Here is a 21,717-nt window from a genome sequence, read left to right on the forward strand (position 1 = left end):
ATTCAGAAGGACTGAACTGAGTAGTGGTCAGGGAAATTCACCCCAAGACGTTCGAGCTAACCGAGACTAACAGCGTCTCTCACACTCTATCTTAGAACTCGAGTTACTCTTCCACACCTGTGAGGAAAGCAAGGGCAGAGACAGCTTGCTTTCTCTGAAGCAGCCTTGTCTGAAGGTTTTCCCTAAAATTTAGCTCAGTAATACATACCAATCAAAGATCTTATAAATAGATCTTTTGAATAGTGTAAAACAAGTGAGGGGAAGAATTTACAGACTATATAAAGTCCTTATATTCAATATGAAAATAGTACACTAAAACTGGGTGTTGCCGGTGGCCGTGTCAGAGGAGCAGTGGGTGGCAACTAAAGTTCAAGGTGTCAGCCCACCAGGCAGAAACTCCCTGATGGGTGAATCTCAGTTAGACAAGGCCCTGAGACACTGATCCTGGAATCTTTTTTGTTTCTGCTGTGTCTTTACATGCTTGCTGCTGCTATCTTTCTCTGGTATCTGGCTTGATGTGAATGGGTGGGGGGTGTGTGTGGGGGGGGAGATCCCCACTGCCTGTAATGTAGTGCTTTATCTCATGGAAACACCCTGTTCTACTAGCTTTCTTTTTTTTAGTATGAAGATGATTTCTTCCTAAGCAGTACTGTCCAATTGAAAATAATAATAATAATGTTAGTTTAAATACAGTTTAGATGATTAAAATATAAACAAGGAAGTGTCACACAAGGAAGAACACACGAATTTCTATTGAGGAGCTGTATAGACTGTGGCTTAGGTTAATGACTAAGAAAAACAATTGAGTCCCAGTAGCCCAGCTAGCTTACATTCTTTTAACCTTAATGTTGGGAAATGTTTTCACATATTTCAGAGTGCATAATAGCGGAAACAAAGCTTTCAAAATAACTTAGACTAAGATGTTTCCATCGAATAGCTTTGAGGTTAAAAAAAAAAACCCAAGAAGATAATTTACAATTTTAGAAAGGCACATAGTTGTATGAGAAACAAGTTAAAGTCAGGGAACAAGAACAAAACAGCCCAATTATTATTAGCTGGTGTGTCTTTCCTGTTAGGATTGGTTCCCGACCAAAGGTGATGATTAATTCTTTATACCCATTTCTGCCCTCAATCTCCTGATATAAGAAACTCGATGAGTGGGTGGGTATGCACCCTAAAGATTTAAAGTAGAGCTAACTGATTCTTTTCATATACAAAATTTTAGGCATGTGATTCCTTTAAGCTTCCTTATAAGATTATCTTTCAAGATAAGTAATAAAGTAATTGGTCCTTTCTTGGTAACTGCAAAACGCTGCCTGCCAGTAAAAGACCTAACTGAGAAGAATAATTTGCTTCCCTGCAGGTTGCTTGGGTATGAATATATGTGGATTCCTGAGATAATTTGCAAGAAAAATCATGTAAGGAATATAGGAAACAGGCTTTTTTTAATTTTTTTACTGTTTGTTTTGTATTCATCATAATCATTCACTTGAAAAACAGAATGTAACAACATTGTAATTTTTGTATTGTCCAAAAGATTTTGCTGGGGTATATAAGCTATAAGGAAAGACTAAAGATAGAGTTAAATGGGTTAGAAGGCAAACATCAAGAATGAGAGAATTAGGAAACATCAAGAATAAAGACAGAGTTAGAAGGAAAATATCAAGAATGAGAGAATTAGGAGGAGAACATCAAGAGAGAAGGAAAACACCAAGAAAGACAGAAAGGACATTTCTGGATGGAGGTAAGAAAAGAGAATATAGAACACAGAATGAAGAATACAGAAGAATAAAGAAGGAAGCCATAAGAGAGTGCATGAGTGTCTTCTCCCTTAACCCCCTCAGATAACAAAAAGTCATAGTATGTGCTGACTCTGTGAATTTCCCTTTGCGCCCTGTGCTGCTGGGGCTGACCCCTCAGGCAGCGAAAGGGCATGGTGGCACAAGCCTATAATAAACACAGTGTGATCTCACTGAATGGAAGGAAGGAGGGAGGGAGGGAGGGAGGAAAAACGTCCAATAGCTGAACTGCTAAAAGATATTGTGATGGCTATTTTTGATTGTCAATTTGACTTCATCTGGAATTAACTAAAAACAAAAGCAGCTGGGCAAACCTTTCCTAATTGGATTGTTTGAAGTATAAAAACCCACTTTAAATCCATATTTTCTGAGGTAAGAAGACCCACCCTAAACTTGGGCCACACTTGTGGCAGCCTATATAAAGGATACGAAAGAAAGAAAGGTTTATTTTTTGCCTGCTTGCCTTCACTCTCATTGGCAAGTTCACTTACCCTTCTGCTGAGGCCTTCCTACACTGGTGTTGGAGCCTACTTCCTTGGGTTCCAGTGAAGCCTCAGCTCCTGCCCTGTGTGAGTTCCTACCCTGACTCCCTTTGAGGATGAGCTGTGATGTGGGAGCCTGAGCTGAATAAACCCTGTCCTCCCCAGCTGCTCTGGGCATGGTTGTTTGTCACAGCAACAGTGACCCTAAGACATTTCGGATAGGTAAGTGATGGAAGTGAACGAAACAGGAAAGACAGAGCAAGGGCTGGAGAGACAGCTCCACAGATAGGAGCACTTGCTGATCTTCCCAAGGACTGGAGTTTGGATCCCAGCACCCACACTGGGCAGCTCATATCTTCCTGTAGCTTCAGCTCTAGGGGATGACACCCTCTTCTGTCCTCCTTGGGTGCACCACCCCAGATGACATAAGCCATAGACAGACACACACAGACATGAAAGTCTTAAAGAAGTTGAAAATGATTTGAAGAATTTGTTATCTTGGAGTGGAGAAGGGCTTTCTAGGCATGGGATCAAAGACATGAATCATTAAGGAAAGGAGTGCTATGTCTGACTCATTCAAATGTAAAGTTTTATATATCAAAAGCAAAAATGGAAAATGAAGCAATCATCTCAACTCTTAAAGTAACAAGCAAAAACAAACAAATAAAAAAAACCCAAACTGAACTATTTACCAGGGACTCTCAATATTCTCAATTCAAAAGCTTCTAACATAAAAAAGTCAACTCACAGACATAAAAATAATAACTGATGTTCAACAAAGTTTTGTTATGTGACAAGGTGCTGGACTGTTGTTAAAAAGGACTGAGTTTCCCTACCCTAAGACATTCATTCACATCCCGTTCTGCCTTTTCATTTTCTGCTACTTAGAATGCTCAGCTCTGGTAATTCCCGTTCCTCTTGGATCATCACTCAAATGTCACCTTCTGCCTGTGCCTCACCTGCTCATTATGCACAATTTCATTCCATCAATGAATATCCCTTTTTCTGCTCTAAAAATAGCAAAATGTAGTTTTCTATCTAATATGCGACATATTTTATTTGTTTTTCTCCTTATATAAGGTAAATTCCCACTACATCAGATTTCTGTCTGCTCCCCAGTTACAGGAGATTATGGGACCTAATATACTCCAAAATGTTTGGTGACTTAAGTCAGCACCTAGTCAGTTGCCTACTTACTGATGAGGAAACAGCCACAGACAGCTATTTTAGCTTAAGATCACAGTGCTGGTCAGTGATAGAGCCATCATACAAACTCAAGCATGCTGGCTCCAGACACCCAAAGTCTAGACATGCCCTTTGCAACACACACCTTGGCATGTAAATCCTCACACAATACATTCATTTCCTTGACTCTTCACATCTTTAATATAGGTGTTTCCTCCCACCGAAGTTCTGCACTATGTCTCAACCAAGACTGTATTTAAGTTTGAAAAAGTAACAGGATTTTTTTTTTAACCATAGTCAGCAGTGAAAAGGCACCACAACAAAATCCCCACGAGTAACTTCTTTTTATCTGTTTTTGACAAATAATCTTAGTATAGCTTTTTGCTGTTTGTACTTTCAGATCCTTTTTTTAATTGAACAATTTTTTTTTCTGGCACTGCTGTCCTAAAATTGTGGAGGTTATCATGTGTTAGACTTAGGAGTGCAATCTCAATTTTGTTTAATTACAATCAGACATGTAAAAAATTATTGAATTCATGAATAACTGTATTCTGATTAATATTTTTTGATATCATCTTTTTACACCAGAAAACAAATTACCTTGTCTGTTTCTATACCACAGTCCTGAATTTGTCAAGTGATGTGGGATTCCTGTCTGTGTGCTATGAATATATTTTATTACCACTGGTTAATAAAGAAGCTGCTTCGGTCTACAGCAGGGCAGAATAAAGTCAGGCTGGAAGAGATATAGAGAGGAGGTGGAGTCAAGGAGGCACCATGTAGCTGCTGAAGGAGAAAGACACCAGAACAGAACCTTACCCAGTAAGCCACAGCCTCGTGGAGATACACAGATTAAATAGAAATGGTTAATTTAAGATGTAACAGCTAGCTAGGAATACGCTAGAGTCATTGGCCAAGCAGTGTTGGAATAAATACAGTTTCTGTGTGATTATTTGGATCTGGTTGGCCAGGAACTGTGGGCTGAATCAAGCATGAGCATATAAGAGGTTGGAATCGACAAGTTGGTGCAAAAAAAAGGGACAGCCAAAAGCGTGACAGCTACGCCAAAAGTATAAGAGCTACACCAAAAGTGTGACAGTTAGAAAAAGGCACAACATTCAAAAAAGGTGACATTGCAAAGCCTGTGAAGAATACTCCCAGCCAAGATGGTGCTGAAGTGGAGAAAAGTGGGAGATCTGACTTATTCACAAGATGACTGGAGTCAGCGATGGTAGAAAGAAATAAAATGCCTGATGTTTGCATGATCCCCATTAGGGATTCCTGTAGACGTGACTCCTAATGTGATGAGTTAATTTTCCTTTCACTTCTGGGACTCATGGGTTTTTGCTTTATAAGTTGCATGTTGTAAGGAAATAAACAAGTTACTGCTTGACTTGACTCCCTGCTGCGTCTGATTGTGTCTGGAACCCCGTAGCTGCAGAGGCACTTCCCCTCCTCAGCCAGGGCCAGTTGCAGGCTCCGGGTCCACAGACGGACCCCCGCAAGGAACGAACACACTGTAGCCTCCATCTATAGTCAAGAAATTATATTTACCTGGTAAATCACAAAAGAAATATAAGGAAATGCAAATTATAATGAGAATTCCACTTACCAAACTAATAAGGATAAAAAAAAAAACTTAAATGCCAAGGCATTGATAAAAGTGTAGAAACCACATTTATATATTCTGTTGGTATGTTATAACATATTGGTGTGTGTATATAAAGATATATGTGTTTGTATGTACACTCATGTGATTGTGGAAGCCAGTCATCAATGTTGGATACCTTTTTTGTTGCTCTCCACCCTAGGTTTTGAGGCAGGGTTGCTCAGTGAACCTGAAGCTCACCAATTCAGCTAGATTGGCTGACCATGGAGCTCTGGAGAGCCACCTGTTCCCCTCCATCTGTGTGCACACATGCATGCGCATGCATGTACACACGTACACACACCCTGGGTGCTGGCATTACAGATGCTCTTTCCTGAGCTTACCTCTCTACATGAGTGCTGTGGACAAAGCTCAGCACCTCAAGCTTGCATGACAAGCACTTTACCCTCCTAGCCATTTTCCCAGTCTATACATATGATAAGGACCAAACTCCTGAAAGCTAAATGTAATGGTCTGTCCTGTCTCTTTAAGAGACAAGCCCCACTCCCTCCCTCCCCCTTCTGCTGAGGCAGGCAGATCTTCCTTCCTACTTGCAGCCTGAGTCTCTCCCTTCCTGTCTCTCTTCCAAAGGGGCAGCTTCTCCCCTTCCCCCTCTGTCTCTCTGTCTTTCTCTGCTCTTCTCCCTTCTCCCCTTTACCTTTTTCCCCTCCATAACCCACTAAATAAATATCCAACCTCCCTCTGCATGGTGTGCCTATCCATCTCTCAATGCCACAGCTGTGGCTCCTCGTGAGATCGGCTGCCCTGCCGAGGCCTCTCAGGTCTGTCACCTACCACACAGCTCTGTGCCTAGGAAAGAAGTATGTGTTTGATTAACAGCAACTACAATCTACAACCTAATCTTCAGAGTCCTGGCCTGCTTATTCCCAAGAAACAGAACTGATACTCCCATCAACCATATTCCCTGCCAAGCAAACAACATACCTCATATAGCTGCTCTGCCAACAGGAAAATCTATCTCAGTCAAATAAAAACCTAGCCCAGATATGTCCAAGTGCCAGAGTAAATAGGGAAAAGAGAAGAGAAGGTTTCCCATGCTGTTTAGTACCAACTCTCGGAGGAGGATATGGAGTTTGAGACATAACAGATTCTGAACTGAGCCACAAAGTTAAGAACTACTTCTTTATATAACGACTGTCTTAGTCACTGTTCTATTGCTGAAGAGACACCACGACCAAGGCAACTCTTACAAAAGAAGGCTTGCTCACAGTTTCAGAAGCTTAGTTTATATCATGGCAGAGAACACAGTGGCAGGTAGATGTGGTGCTGAGAGCTACCAGAATCCGTAAGCAGAGAGAGAGAGAGAGAGAGAGAGAGAGAGAGAACAGAGAGAGCAGAGAGAGCAGAGAGCCTAGGCCTGGCATGGGCTTTTGAAACCACAAAGCCCATCTCCAGTGATAAAGGTCCTCCAACAAGGACACACCCACTCCAACAAAGCCACACCTCCTAATCCTTCTCAAATAGTGTCACTCCCTGATGACTAAGCATCCAAATACAAGAGCCTATGGGGGACATTCTTATTCAAACCACCATTGTGAGTAACTGCTTTGCATGTCTTCAACAAAAGAATTGATATATTATATATAGTTTGGTTGCTAATAGTCTCCTCCTATCCCCTGCCTCTTCTTTTGAATCAGGGTCTCACTCTGAGACTCAGGATAGCCTTGAACTCACAATCTTCCTGCCTCAACCAATCACATGCTGAGATAACAGGCATGTACCAGCACACCTGGCATATTACTAGCTCCTAACAAGATAACAATTTTGGTGTTTTACATATTTATTTCTTTCCGTGTATAAATGAAGAGTCTATATAGAATATATAAGCAGTTCTCTACATTTAGAGTGCAGATGTTAAAGTCACAGTGTTGCAGAAGGAACCATGAGACCAGGTCAGGGAGAGCATGAGGTTAAGAATCTTCCAAATACTGAAGCACATCGATTTTGCTATATAGCCATTTATAGTGATAATGCAACGCAATGGTGGATCAACTCTTGCCTTCTGTGCACACAAAACCATCACTCCCTTTGGTAGACAAGTTCGAGGCTACTCAGGTTAAAAAGAATCTCAGTTGCACTGCAGGATACTCTTGCTGAGGCACTAAATATTGTTTATTTTAAAGTCTCAACCCTTCAGTGTGTACATATGGTCAGGCACACATAAGCGTTTCTGAATACCCGAGTATATGGTGTTTCAGAGGAACTGGCTGCTCAAATCAAAGTGTTTATGAAAATGAACAAACCGTGAGTCAAGATACAATTTTTTTTCCCTTTCTTTTCATGGAATGCCCTTTAAACTCTTTTAGAAATAAAATTTTTTTTGATACTGGGTCTTGTGATGGGCTGGCCTTCAATTCTTGATCCTACTGTCCCAGTTTCCAATGTTCAGATTACAGAAAAGTGTTACTATGACTGATTTTATTTATTTTGGATTTTTCAAGACAGGGTTTCTCTGTGTAATAGCTCTGGCTGTCCTGGAACTCGCTTTGTAGACCAGGCTGGCCATGTACTCACAGAGATTCACCTGCTTCTGCCTCCCAAGGGCTGTGCCACCACTACCTGGCTCTCATCTATCTATCTATCTATCTATCTATCTATCTATCTATCTATCTATCTATCTATCTATTCATCCATCCATCCATCCATCTATCGATCCTATTTTCATATACACTGTTTTTAATGACAAACAGATCAGAATTATTCTGCTTGCCCAATTAGTGCAATGCTCTGGGTTCAGTTCACAACACTCCAAAACAAAACATTCCAGGCTACTTTGACAGAACACTAGCAGGTGCGTAAGGTGGCTCATGTTTGTCATCTCAGCAACTGGGAGGCTGAAACAAGAGGATTTGAATTCAAGGCTAGCATGGGTTTTAGACAGCAAGATCCTGTCTAGAAAAAAACAAAACAAAAATCAAAAAGTAAAAAAGTGAGACTGTCACTTCAAGGAAAAATATGAAAATATATATCACTAATAAAATTCCAGTTTTCAGCCAGGCGGTGGTGGCACATGCCTTTAATCCTAGCACTCGGAAGGCTGAGGCAGGTGGATCTCTGTGAGTTTGAGGCCAGCCTGGTCTACAGAGTGAGTTCCAGGACAGTCTCCAAAGTCAGAGAGAAACCCTGTCTCCAAAAACCCAAATAAATAATAAAAAAAATCTAGCTTTCAAATGAAAACTAGAATCCTGTCCACAGTAAACACCTGAAGAGTTCTAACAAAATGGATGCTAACATTGAGGAATGTGATCATCTGATAGTATATAACAAAATACGTCAACAAAATGTAGAGGTTTATATTAATTTCATTAATTAGGAACCAAGCTATTTTGTATTGTTACTTCAGTGCCCACTGACAGATGAATGGAAAAATGTGCATGTAATGTATTTATTACTATTTGATAAACATATTAATCCTTTAAAACTGTCCCACTTTTCATTTTACATGGTTAACTATGGGTATATATAATCGACAAAAACTAAATTAATGTTCCTAGGTTCTCAGCCATTTTTGAAAGGTAAAGGGGTCCCGATATTAAAAAGTTAGAAGAGAACTATCTGTCTTATAATGGAAATTTATTCTCTCTTTTTGTTTTTCTAAGTGAAGATCTTCATTTCTAGGTATGGCTTCATTTGACAGTTATACCACTTCCGATCAGGAGACCAGAAATACAACAACAAATCCCGCCCAAAGAATGACCACAGTCATCACAGAACTCTTCAGAATCACTATTGTCCCCTGGTGCACAGCAGCTGCAAGGCCTAAGGAACACAAAGATCCACGCAAAGCACAATAGAAAACTAGGAAAAGCGGAAATGCTGACGGTTCAAAATAGTTTAGTGCACATCTATAAAAACCACCAAGTTCTTTTTTTTTTTTTCTGCTGAAGTCTCACTTGAAATTTCAGTGTAGGGCAGATTTGACAGTGGAAGAAGTGGAGGCATTGTTTCCGAAAACCGGCATATCCGTGCGAAGAATTTAATTCCCTCACCATTTTGCTACTGGTCTGTAGCAAAGGGGTGTGGTTAGAGCAGCGCTAGGAAGCAATTCAAAGCAGCAGCCTAGGCTGCCCCAAACCGTGTCCAAGCAACAATTCTGGGCCATGTCAATTTGCCAGGGTAAGAGGCCGAGTGTTTTATGGTAAGGAAGAAAATAAAAATGAAGTTAGAAAGCAGGGACGGAAACGAGTATCAAAATCACAACGGTCCCGGGTGCATATTAAACGCCCGGAACGCTAACATAGGCAAGAGGTGCGTATGGAAATGCTTGATTCCCGGGTCCACAGTTGCGGCACTTTCTCACGTCTGCAGTTCGGAAGGGAACGTCGCGCTGTCTCTTGGTATTTATTTTGGGTTGGGTCTGTGAACCACCATTCTCACAGACTGCGGCTGAAGCAATCCCAAACAAAGGGGAAAGGATGGCCTCCTGAGGGAAACGGGGAGGGAAAGGTGGCCTCAGGTTGCTGCGCCAGGTGTGTCCCTACGGGGTCACCTGGCAGAGGCAGAGGGAAGGGACAGTCCCAGGAGCATCGCAGGGGTGCGGCAGGGGTGCGGCAGGGCTGCACCAGGCCCCGAGGCATTCGCGGACAGACGACCCCACCCTGCCCACGGTCAAGGTTAACCCGCCCACTAGAGTACCTGTGGAGGCCTCGCACAGCCGAAAGGCACAGGGTGATCATGGGCACGCCGGGGGGCCGGCAGCAGCGGGCGCGTGGTCCTCCGGTCTGTGGTTGTGGAGTCTACGGGGCCCGGGAGCCGAGAATGGGCCTAGCAGCGAAGACCAGAGCTCGAGACGCCGCGGCCAACCCTGCCAGCGCCCTCCCACGTGCTGCAGCCCCACGCCTGTGCCCGCGGCCCCGCCCCTCGGCCCGCCCCGCATCCGGCTCCGCCTCTCGCTCCGCCCCTCTCCCTGTCCCGCCCCCACCCCCACCCACTTCGTGCCCTGCTCCGCCCCAGGGGCGGATCCAGCAAGACCCAGCGTCGGAGAGCCTAGCGAGCGGCCGGGTGGGCTGAGGGGGCGGCGGCGGTGTAGGAGCCGGGGAAGTTTGGGAGACTCAGCCAGTTCTGCGATTCAGAGCGCAGCTCAAGTCCCAAGGACCGCGGAGGCAGGTGGCCCCGCTTCCCGACGACCCCGGACCTGCAGCCGTCGTCTCGTGTCCTTTTGCTTGGTAAGGGGCTTCTATCTGGAAAGGGTGCGTCTCCTGCAGCCCCAGATGAAGGCCTGCACCGCGCACCCCTTGCAAACCTGGTCTGGACTGAGGCAAAGCCGGGGTGCAGCGGGGAGAGAACCATGGAGTGGGAAGTGGATGTGATTGGAGATGTAGGAGAGGAAGCTTGGAGGAGGTTGGACAGCTCCCCCAGCCCCCCATTCTGTTTTTCCCTTCTGCCCCCTTCCCCTTTCTGCCCCCGGGGCCTTAGTCAGTATGTGTAATAACCTTTCTGGCCTAGAGACTGGGCTCGGCTTTAAAAGAAGTACAAAGCCAATAAACATCCTAGCGGCCGGTACCACACCCTGGCTGTGAATTAGGAATCCCGGGGAGCAGATTGCTGATACGATTTAGTGGAAATAAGCCATTAATGCCGCCTGGCCCTGCGCCACTGTTTGGATGCATAGTATTCCATGTGAATGAACGGGGCCAGGAGCATCCAGCTTGTCCACGAGAGCACAGCTGCTGCAGGCAGAGCAGGTCGGTTTGTAGTATCCGTCGGTTTAGACGGTGATTTCTGAGCAGTGTGTTGATTAAATAGAAACGCCGTTTATTAACAATAGCACTCAGTGGTTGAACAACCTTTCCACAGAGCCCGGTCACCAGCAAGTAACTCACAACCTACAAAAGTAGTGGAGTGTAAATTATTAATACATTAAAAAAAAGAAACATCTCTTGGAATAAAGGAAGATGCTCATTGTGTCTCACCTTCTGAGTCAGCAGTACTAAATCTCCCTCAATTAAAAGTGAGGCCTTTCAAGGATGGTTCTCCCTGGGTCTGCACTCCTGTACTTTCTTGTATCTGTATCATAGACATTGTTAAGACAGAGTGAGTTCTAAGCTTTGCTACACTTGTTTTGAAAACACGTCTTTTCACCGAGGCCAGCCTCAACACTGGGTTTGAATGAGCATGTGGAATATACTGTAACAACTTTTGCTTTTTTGACGCTTTAAAGAGAGAAGAGATCAAGGTAATGAATATTTTTATTTTTAATGCTTTTAACATAGCATATGACTGTTGATATTTTCTTTTTTCATCAAGGAGGTATTTAAGCTTCTAAAATGTCATCGGTCAAGCCTCTAGTTTATGCTGTTATTCGTTTCTTGCGGGAACAAAGTCAGATGGATGCATATACTTCTGATGAGCAAGAAAGTTTGGAAGGTAGGTACCGGTTCTCTGTGTTCGTGCTGTAGTTATAAAGAAAGATTAAAATAGCCACAACCCCACGTTTATGATTTTTAATAACAAAATCAGAATATTTTGTGGAGAGACTTAACTAGATCTGCTATTTCCATTTTCCGAGACTTGTTTTAACTAATAAAAATAGGACTGTTGCTTGTTTACTGAAAAATTACTGTCAGAAGTATTCCATTAATATTCTAGGGACATTTTTCTTCAGGGGAACTAGGTTAACATTGTTCCCACTTAACAGATGAGGAAATGAGATCAGATGATTTAAGTAACAGAACAGAACAGTTACTATGTAACAAAGCTCAGGTTTAAATCCCAGTTCATAGTTCAAAGATTGTTCCCCTCTCATTTTCCTAATAAACAAAGGTTCTCATTCAGAAGAACACTTGAAAATACCTTAGTCATTGCTATAGCACTGTGTAAGAAATCTAAGTAATTATACCATGACAGAGCGCTAGCAAATGCTACTTTGGGAAATGAGAGGATTTTTGCCCCTGTTTTATGTGAGCTTTAAATCTTGGAGTTAGCAGCCTGTGAATCTGATCGGGTTTGGAGAAGCACATGTATTTCCTTGATACCATCTTTGTGCTTCATGTTTATGCATTATGAAATTTAAATCCCATATAGCTATAAGAAGCTAGAATGATGCAGACCGAGGGACTGGTGAAAGTTCAGTAAGCCTATTTGGCCCGAGGACTTAATTGTTGCAATGAGAGCTCATTGGGGGAGAGCTTAGAAAACAGCGGTGCAGTTTGAATTTCCCGTCTCCGAGCTGCTCTTCCTAGAGAGGGGACTCGCCTATTAATTCTGAGTACTTTCTTTGTAGATATGCTTTAAATAGGTGCAAATCAAAGTTGGGCATTTGTCCTAACTCGTCTGGTGAGAGGATGTCTTTCCAGGTGGCAATGAGAGGAGCAGGTGAGGCACAGTGGGAGAATTTAGCAATTAGCCTGCTTAATATTAAGGACTTTGTGTCCTCCCTGACGGTCAGACTGTGTGAAGATGAAGGTAGTTTGGCTGGCAGAGGAAAGTCTTGGCTGTGGTTGCTCTGTGGCAACAGAGGAAGGCAGTCATGTAACAAGAGATGTATTTTTTTTTTCTAATCTAAGGCGGTATGGTGTTTTTATGAAGCAGAAAGAAAATCGAGAGTATTTTAAAAACCAAGATGTTGTGCCCTATTTTTAGAATGGCATTCGGCCAAAAATATGTGCCTTCAGCTGTTTGTTATATATGGAGTCAGAAACGGTGCCAATTGTTTGTGGCTGACCCCTATTTTTGACTCTGTGAGTCTAATTTAATTGAACATGAAGTCATGTGGAGGTGTCTGCCCACCTTCTAGACATTTAGAAACGCCTCGGGAAAGGCTCTGTTGTTCTAGCACCAGATTTACCACTGTTGAGGAGCTGTGTTTCATCAGCTTTGAGGTTTGTTACCAGATTATGTCATCCCCTCCTCCTAATTGTTGTCATCTCCGACATCTGCTTCACTTTTGATTGTTGCCGTTCCGGCACGCTGTCACCCTTGCAAGCTCTGCTCCCATCTTAGCTCTTTCCACTCCTGGAAAGCTCCAGCATGATCCTTGCAGTTCTCTCCCACTGGGCTCCTGCGCTTCTCTCCTCCCCTGACCTCAGCCACTTCGTTATACACTAGCTCAGTGTTTCTGAACTGAGGGTCATTTTGCAAAGTCTGGAGACATTTTTGAGTGTCACGACCTTTGGGGAGGCTGGTATGTATTACTGGCATCTCGTGGGTGGAAGCCATCGATGATGCTAAACACTCAACGCTGCACGAGACAGGCCTTGATAACAGGGAATGATCTGATCTAAAGTGTCGGGTGATGAGATGCAGAGCCCTTTTCTAGACTGAAGCATTCCCAAATTGTGTTCCACCAGCAATCTCAGTCTTAAACATCTTACTTCCTGGCTTCTACTGTCTGTTTCTCGCATGCTCCCTCTAGTATCCATATCTCAAAAATTCTTTGACCAACCCCTCCAATCTGTTGATCCCATACTTTCCCCTACCTCTTTCTTACCTGTTAATCCTGTGGTGGATAATTATGATATTTTCTTATATTATTTCTCCTGTCCTGAAAAGCCAAATCTTAATTTTAATTTTCTACCTACTCAGTGTCTATATCCATTTGACTATAACTTAATGGACCAAAATGTACAATTTTGCTGACTGACTATATTAATTCATGACTGCAAACTTTTAGTGCTGCTGGTATTTGTTCTTAACTCATTCATCTATTTATCCATCCTTTCTATTATCCTAGATAGTCATTCTAATAATCTCATTCATCTTCTGAGATGCTAGACTTCCATTTCGGTCTTTACCCTTAGATGCTTCCCTCACTGTAAACAAACAAACAAACAAACAAACAAACAGAAAAAACAATAAAAAAGAAATAATAATATCTACCAACTTCCACACTCCTTATATTCATTCACGGACAAGACCCACAGGCTTTGCCCATCTGCCTGCCTATTACCCTAGATGGTATTCCTTTCTCAGAGAAATCTCTCTGCTGGCACATTTTGTCCCTTCTCATCTCACCAGCTAGGATTTTACTATAGAATCTCTACCCTTTTGTCCTACATCTTCAAATTTTCATCCGCTGGATCATTTTCATCCAATAATAAATGTACCAATAGTTCCCCTTTCATTAAGAAAAAAAAGGCAGAAAAGTGAATAGGGCTGGAAAGATGACTCAGTGGTTAAGAGCGCGTGCTGTCCTTCTAGAGGGCCTGGGCTAGCTGCCAGCCCATACTGAGCAGTTCACTCCCACCAATAGCCCTAGTTTCAGGAAGATCTGAAGCCCCCTTCTGGTCCCTGAGGGCATCCTGTTCATATCTGTACACACACACACACACACACACACACACACACACACACACAAAAGTGAGAATAATTCTGGGGGCCTAGAGAGTTAGCTCAGCGGTTTAGAACACTGGCTGTTCTTCCAGAGTTCCTGAGTTCAATCCCGAGCACCCACACAGCAGCTCACAACTGTCTCTAGCTCTTTTGACCTCTGAAGGCACCATGTGCACATATGGTGCACTGTCATATATACATACAGCCTAAACACCTGTACACATAAAATAAAAATAATATCCTAACACGGATATTCTTGTCATTCTACCCAGTCTCCCTTATCTGATTTCATTGACTTCCTTTGTAACAAAACCGTTTGAAATTGCTGTCTATACTTACTTTCTCCAACTCTTCTATTTCTCAATTTTAAGAATTTTCTTCCTTTATCTCCAGCCATTCTACTTTCATTAAGGGCAATAGTGATGTCTGTGTTTAGTCAAACAGTTCTTATTCTTTATCCGACTTAATAGTCCTTTCCTTCATCTCACCTCATGTACTTTACGTATGGTCCCTTGGTTAGCGTCTCGGCTCATTTCTTGCTCTTCCTCTCCATTGCTGATTTCCTGTCCTCACCTGTCATGTCTATAGTTGACTGCTTGGTTTTCTTCCTGTCGCTCTCTTCACTCATTTTTTTGGTGAGACTATTTAACTTATTTGCCTGAGGTGCCCCGAATTTGTAGGCTGACAGTTCTTAGAACTGAAACCCCAGTCCAGACCTTCCTTCTAAACCCGGACTTCTATATCCAGCTTCCCACCACACATCTCCACTTGCAAGTCTAGTAGGCACCTCAAAATTGCCATTGCCAAAACTGAACTCACAGTCCTCCCACCTAAAATCTGTTCTCTCCACCGCTTCCCTTTCTCAGAGAGAGCAGCTGCAGCACTCCCTTGGCTTAGGCCAAGAACTTGGGTATTATTCTAGGGTCTTGTTTTTCTCATACTCTACATCTAACTGTTAATAAACCTTCTTGCCTGTGCCTTCAAAATCAGTCTGTCTTTCTATCCTTTCTTTCTTTCTTTCTTTCTTTCTTTCTTTCTTTCTTTCTTTCTTTCTTCCTTTCTTTCTTTCTTTCTATTTATTTATTTTACCAAGGTCTCATTGTGTGCCTCTGGCCAGAACTCTCTCTATGGCCTAGGTTGACTTCAGACTCATAGAGATTCACCTGCTTCTGCATCCTGAGAGCTGGGATTAAAGGTGTGTGCCACCACTACACAGGACTAAAAGTCTATACTTCCAGAATACATCTTGAGTCAAGGGTTGGGGAATATAGTTCAGTTATAGAGGGCCTGCCTTATGTGCCCCTCTGTGCACAAGTCCCTAGTACTGCAAAAACCAACCAACCAAAACCATAAAATGAAATTTGAGTTTAACTACCTTTTACCACTTCCACTGGTATTTCTCCTGGTTGAAACTGCTTACTGCTTATTCTACTGTGATAACCCCTAACTGGTCTTTCTTCGCCGGTTCTGGCTCCTTGGACCATCCAAATTTGCCCTCTCTTAAGAATGTGGCAGATTCTGTTGCTGTCTATGCAGAATCTTGCCAGGACTCCTATTGTTACTTCGTCATTGTATAAAGGATTTATATAATTTGGACATATTGTTCACCTACCATTTTTCATTTGGTTTCAGCCAAATTAACTTCCTTACTGGGGAAGCCCTAGATCCTTGTGCCTAAGGCTTTTGCTCTGGCTGTTTCCTTGGCCTAGAATAGCCTCCCATCATCTGTACCTGCTGTAATGATAACACTTCCATCTCCTCCAAGTCGGCCAGATTTGTTTTTCAAGGAGGCCTGCCCTGAACTCTAAGTTAAATCTGCAGTCTGCATCCGGCTCAGCTCCTGCCTTCCCCCTCCACCCTCCACCCCTTCCTCCTTATTTTTGTTTCTTAGTCATAGTCCTCTTCTCGTCCTCTGCTCCAAGAGGTTAAGGTTCTATTCTGTTTGATTCGCTGGGATAGCAGGCATCTAGAAGAGGGCCTGGCATGTGATAGGTGCTCCGTATGCATTTGTTGAATTGAATCCCATAATCCTGGGCTTATACTTATCTGGTCTTTATCTTGGTTTCTAAGTCTATTGGGCAAAATGCATCAACCCCTCCCCATCAAAGGTTTCTGAAGAGAATCTATACCTGTCTGTTTAGCTCTGAAGTTCCGTGACCTGATTCGTGGTTAATAGCTTGTTTTTGTCCTCTTGATCTGTTTTTGTGAGCTTATGTTTCAGTTTTGCTGTTTTGGTTTTGGTAACTGGATGATGGTCAGAAGAAACACTGTCTGCCCTAGATATGATCATTTTAAATTTCCATGGAAATTAAAATATAATTTTTACTGCAGACAAGGAAACCAACAGATTCCCAATTGTTGACCATCTACTACTTGCCAGACTCTGTTAAAGTCAGAGAGGAATAAGATAGGCCTTGTCCTCAAGGAAATGGCCTAACATGAGATACCTGCATGCCAGGGCATATGACATAGAGTAATCTCTCCGGTAACGGAACACTACAAAGCACACGGCACAGTAAAGAATGCCATTCTGATCCAGGATGGAGGCTGCAAGAGTAAACAAATACATAGGCATACATTTTTATTATCATAACTATGTGTCATGGCATCGAGAACAAATTTACTTGCAGTCCAATATTTTAAATGCATCTTCATCGCTTGGGAGAAATAGCAAAAGAGAAAGCCACATTCTTGTAGTTCTAGCTACAAAACACAGAAAGGCGATAGTCTAGGTAAATATAGTATTTTCTTCCCAAGAGATACTTTTGCTTCTTATTGCTTAGAACTCGGTGCTTTCTTCAGACCCTCTCTAAGGAGAGCTTTTCTGTGACTGCCTAAAGTAATAGTATTTATTTTATGACCAGGTCCTTTCTCAAGACCACAGTTAAGACATAAAGTGGCTTTTGCAAGTCTTGTAACATGTGGATGAATCTATTTAGTAGTGTGGGAAGGACAAGGGTTATTTTGGCCACACGCTTAGTTTCTTTCCCAGCTGGAGCACCATCAGAGGAAGAACCACTCTTGGTCCCTCAAAGGGTCCTTGCAGAGAGGACAGAATGCGTCTCCTGACTGCCTCTGCCCTGGGCTGCTCAGCTGTGCGTATCCTTTGAGTGGGAGCCCACCTGGTTTTCTGTTTCCCTCTCTAGCCCATTCTCAGCCTTCCTACCAGTCTTTTAGTTCTAAACAGTCATTTTCCTTCACTAAATCCTTGAAATCCCTCCGTTTGCCAGTTGCACCGAGTCCCACTCTTTAAAAATGTCATTGAGGCTGCCTTGTGATCTGTTAAGTCTTTGATTCTTACATAATCTCCCTTCGTGCCTTTGCATCAGTCTGTACCTTGTACCCTTGCTGGACCAACCAGTTATTTTGTCCTCCACCAAAAATAGATGAGGCAACTGTCATCATTTCGCAGGCTTTATATTTTGCTTTATAATATGGACAGCGATTTGTTTGTCCTGTTAGGTTTGTCGCTGTCCCTCTAGCACCTTGGAACAGAACTTTCCCCATAGTTGGCACATAATAAATTTGCTTACATGAATGAATATTTTAAAACAGACCGATTTTTATGTTACTATACCAGGATTAATATTTAGTCCCTGCTTTGGGCCAGGTATTATGTTTCTTTTACTAATTTTCATCAAGTTGAAAATCTTGTTTTTCATATATAGAAGATATATAACACTTTAAGTTTGTTTAATGCACTGGTGGTTAATTAGGTATTAGTATTGGAAAGTAAGATGTTGATGATATGCTCTTCTTTCTGGTAGCCTTCAGCAAGAATATGATTTACTATGTATGCGCAGAAATTACATTCTAGCTAACACTTACTGTTTAGTGAGAAATAATAAGAGACCACTGTCTTTCTGAGAGCTCGTCTATAAATAGAAATCTCTATGCATCTGGACCAATTAGTTCTCCTCCTGTTCTTTACCAGAGATTACATTCCTGTAAGGAAAACCAGAAGGCTCCTTTTTAAAGTTGCTAATCCCCCTGCCCTTATTTTATTTCAAGTTGCAATTCAGTGCTTGGAGACAGTTTTTAAGATCAGCCCAGAAGATACACATCTCGCAGTGTCACAGCCCTTGACAGAAATGTTCACAAACTCCGTCTGTAAGGTATGTTGGCATTTCTTTTTTCTTCTCAATAGTATTTGTTGCAAATATGATCCAGTTTTATCTTGGCCTATTTTTTTTCTTTTTGGTTTTTTGAGACAGGGTTTCTCCATGTAGTCCTGGCTGTCCCTGACTACTCTGGAACTCATTCTGTAGACCAGGCTGGCCTCGAACTCAGAGATCCGCCTGCCTCTGCCTCCTGAGCGCTGGGATTAAAAGTGTACACCACCATCACCCAGTTTATCTTGGGCTCTTAATCGTTGAGGGGATATGTCTACAAATAATCAACTTCTTCCTAGATATTAACTAACATGTACCTTGCTTATCATACTTAGATGTGCATATTAGTCGCTATTCTCACAGTCTCACCTTGCCTACTTTGAAGTCTTTCATAGTTTATTTTTAAATCTCCAAGGTGTGTGGTGCTGGAGAAATTACTGAGCAGGTACGAGCACACCCTGCTAGTGCAGGCGACCGGGGTTATGTTCCCAGCACCCACTTTGGGTGCTGCCCTTCTAGTGCTGAACTTGAGATGTGCATGATGCGTGTTTGGGAGTGATGCTGGCGCAGGACATGTTAACTTCAGCTTCAAGTGGATGGTGCTGACGGTACATTTAGCTGCCTTCCCCCACACTCTGTTTCTAGAACTGTTGGCAAGAGATTCTTAGAGTACTTGCAATGAAGATGGGACTTGGTAGTTTTAGACTTAGAAGAGAATGATGTGGGTACAAGCTAACTCACCACACAGATGAACTCATATGACAGGATGAGAGGAGTTACATATCCCTGCTCTTCCTTTTGGTCTTCACTTTAATTAAGATGAGGAGCTGTTTGTCATTTTGACGGTGTCCAAGCTTGTGGCCGGCTGAGACACCCTGCTTCAGTTGCCAAATAAGACCATGACTGAAGCAAATCTTTATGCTCAGCTTCCCAAGGGCTGTGCCTCAGACAGCACTTGAAATTCGCTTGCTCTCAAGCTAGTGTCTCCGCTGACTTAGTTCTGAAGGTACCACCACTGATCACCATGGTTACTGTCTCCCAGAAACATCCAGTTGACTTTTTTACTCTCCTGGATAAAGCACTTCAGCTGGAACTCTTTTGTTGCACCTGACTGAGAGATTGGTGGTATACTCTTTAAACTGTGAATTGGTTGAGACTGACTCCCTGTGACATCTTCAGGATATTATTTGTGGTGACATCATCCTTTAGTACCCAGCTCTACCCTTGGGGCTCTATGCTCTACACCTGTGCTTCTACTCAGCATGTTAACACTTTACAGCAAAGGGCGTCTAAAGTGTGTCCAAAGCAGCTTTGACATCATAGTGGTTAGCACTGACATCATTATGATTAGTTGACATCATTGTGATTAGCATTGATATCATTGTGATTAGCATTGACATCATTATGATTAGCATTGATACCATTGTGATTAGCATTGACATCATTGTGATTAGCATTGACATCATTGTGATGAAAGAGTTTGTCTCATCAGATGTGGTCGAATGTGGTATTAGTCACTTTAATTTTACAATTTTGCTTTTTTTCTTCCTGTCCCCTAGTTCAGTTTATACATATACGAAATGGACTCGTTCTTTTTATTTAAAGTATCTAACAGTTGCCAACACATTTAAATTTCAATGTAAAACTGTGATTTCATTTTTAAAAGTTAAGGAGTTGGAAAAGAAAATAAATTATAATCAATTTTCATTATGCAACTTTTTTCTAACTCAAATGATTCATTTTTTAAATTAATAAACTGCATATGTTTGTTGGGAGTTGTGAAATGGAAGGCTAGAAGCAGGTTCAGTAGAGCAATAGGCATGGTGTCTTGGAATCATAGTTAAGCAGTGACTACTCTTGAATGCTCACCTTTGTTTCTGCATCTTTTTGTCTGTCTGTCTGTCTATCTATCTATCTATTATCTATCATCTATCTATGTAGCTATCTATCATCTATCTTTTTTGTTTTGTTTTTCGAGACAGGGTTTCTCTGTGTAACAACAGCCCTAGCTGTCCTGGAACTAGCTCTTTTAGACCAGCTCTGTGTCTTTTTAATTTAATATTTTATGTTTCATAGAGAAGGGTTTTTGTTTGTTTGGTGTTTTTAAGTTTTATCTATTTGTGTATCTTTTTAGGTATGAGTGCTCTGTCTGCATGTGTGTCTGGATGCCAGAGGGCCTTGGATCTCATTACAGATGGTTGTGAGCCACCATGTAGTTGTGAGCCACCATGTAGTTGTGAGCCACCGTGTAGTCGTGAGCCACCGTGTAGTCGTGAGCCACCGTGTAGTCGTGAGCCACCGTGTAGTCGTGAGCCACCGTGTAGTCGTGAGCCACCGTGTAGTCGTGAGCCACCGTGTAGTCGTGAGCCACCGTGTAGTTGTGAGCCACCGTGTAGTTGTGAGCCACCGCGTAGTTGCTCAGGACCTTTGGAGGAGCCGCTGTGCTCTTAACCTCTGAGCTATCTCGCCAGTCCTGTTTGGTGTTTTTTGGTGTTGTTATTGGTTTTTGCTGTTCGTTTGTTTTCTTTTCTGTGTAGCCCTGGCTGTCCTGGAACTCATTCTGTAGACCTGGTTGGCCTCAAACTTAGAGATCCGCATGCCTCTGCCTCCCGAGTACTCAGATCAAAAGCATGCACCACCACTGCCCTTTTCTCTTCTTTTTTTTTAAAGATGAAAGTCAGATTCTTTGTCAGTGATTTTGTACTTGTGAGTATTTGTATATTTCCATGTTCACTTTATCACTTTCCTTGTTACTTTAGTCCAAAGGGTTACCTTGTATTTTAAATGTAGTTTGTTAGCATAAAAGCTACAAATTATTCTTTCAATATTGTAGACTTATTTTTAACTTTAGAGTGAAGTTAAAAAATGATGTAATTTAAAAATGTCTTCCATAAATGCAAAAATACAAAAGTTTCCATTGTCATAGTAAGCCTAAATATTCTGTTTGCTTTTAGAAACCTTTGATTTGAAATTTATGCCCGAGAGGTTTGAGGAGGTGCTGGTGCAGAATTTCATATTGTTGCTCATCTTACCTATTATTTACTACTTGACTATTGTTTAAAACACTGGACAAACCGGAGACATATAAAGAAGAGAATGAAATGATTATTTCTAAATATTAATACTGATAACTTTTGGCATATACCTTTCCAGTCTTAATGTGTGAATCTGTGCATGTGCACATTTTTTATGTCTTTATA

The 21,717-nt window shown here is 42.1% G+C and overlaps 2 protein-coding genes across 2 annotated transcripts in view; one reads left to right on the top strand and one right to left on the bottom strand.

Moving 5' to 3' along the window:
* The window catches only part of Nln (neurolysin), an 83,706-nt gene extending 73,732 nt beyond the window's left edge, over positions 1–9,974 (bottom strand). The window contains exon 1 of the mRNA XM_048442931.3: positions 9,771–9,974. Within this exon, the coding sequence (XP_048298888.3) occupies positions 9,771–9,811 (41 nt within the window). The 5' untranslated portion in view covers positions 9,812–9,974. The remainder of the gene's footprint in view (positions 1–9,770) is intronic.
* A 126-nt stretch (positions 9,975–10,100) lies between these two features.
* Sgtb (small glutamine rich tetratricopeptide repeat co-chaperone beta) overlaps positions 10,101–21,717 on the top strand; it is a 40,090-nt gene continuing 28,473 nt past the window's right edge. Inside the window, exons 1-3 of the mRNA XM_048442942.3 lie at positions 10,101–10,300; positions 11,382–11,501; positions 18,417–18,520. Of these exons, the coding sequence (XP_048298899.1) occupies positions 11,402–11,501; positions 18,417–18,520 (204 nt within the window). The 5' untranslated portion in view covers positions 10,101–10,300; positions 11,382–11,401. The remainder of the gene's footprint in view (positions 10,301–11,381; positions 11,502–18,416; positions 18,521–21,717) is intronic.

The sequence above is a fragment of the Myodes glareolus genome, chromosome 15, assembly GCF_982192425.1.
Source record: "Myodes glareolus chromosome 15, mMyoGla1.1, whole genome shotgun sequence".
NCBI classification, from domain to species: domain Eukaryota; kingdom Metazoa; phylum Chordata; class Mammalia; order Rodentia; family Cricetidae; genus Myodes; species Myodes glareolus.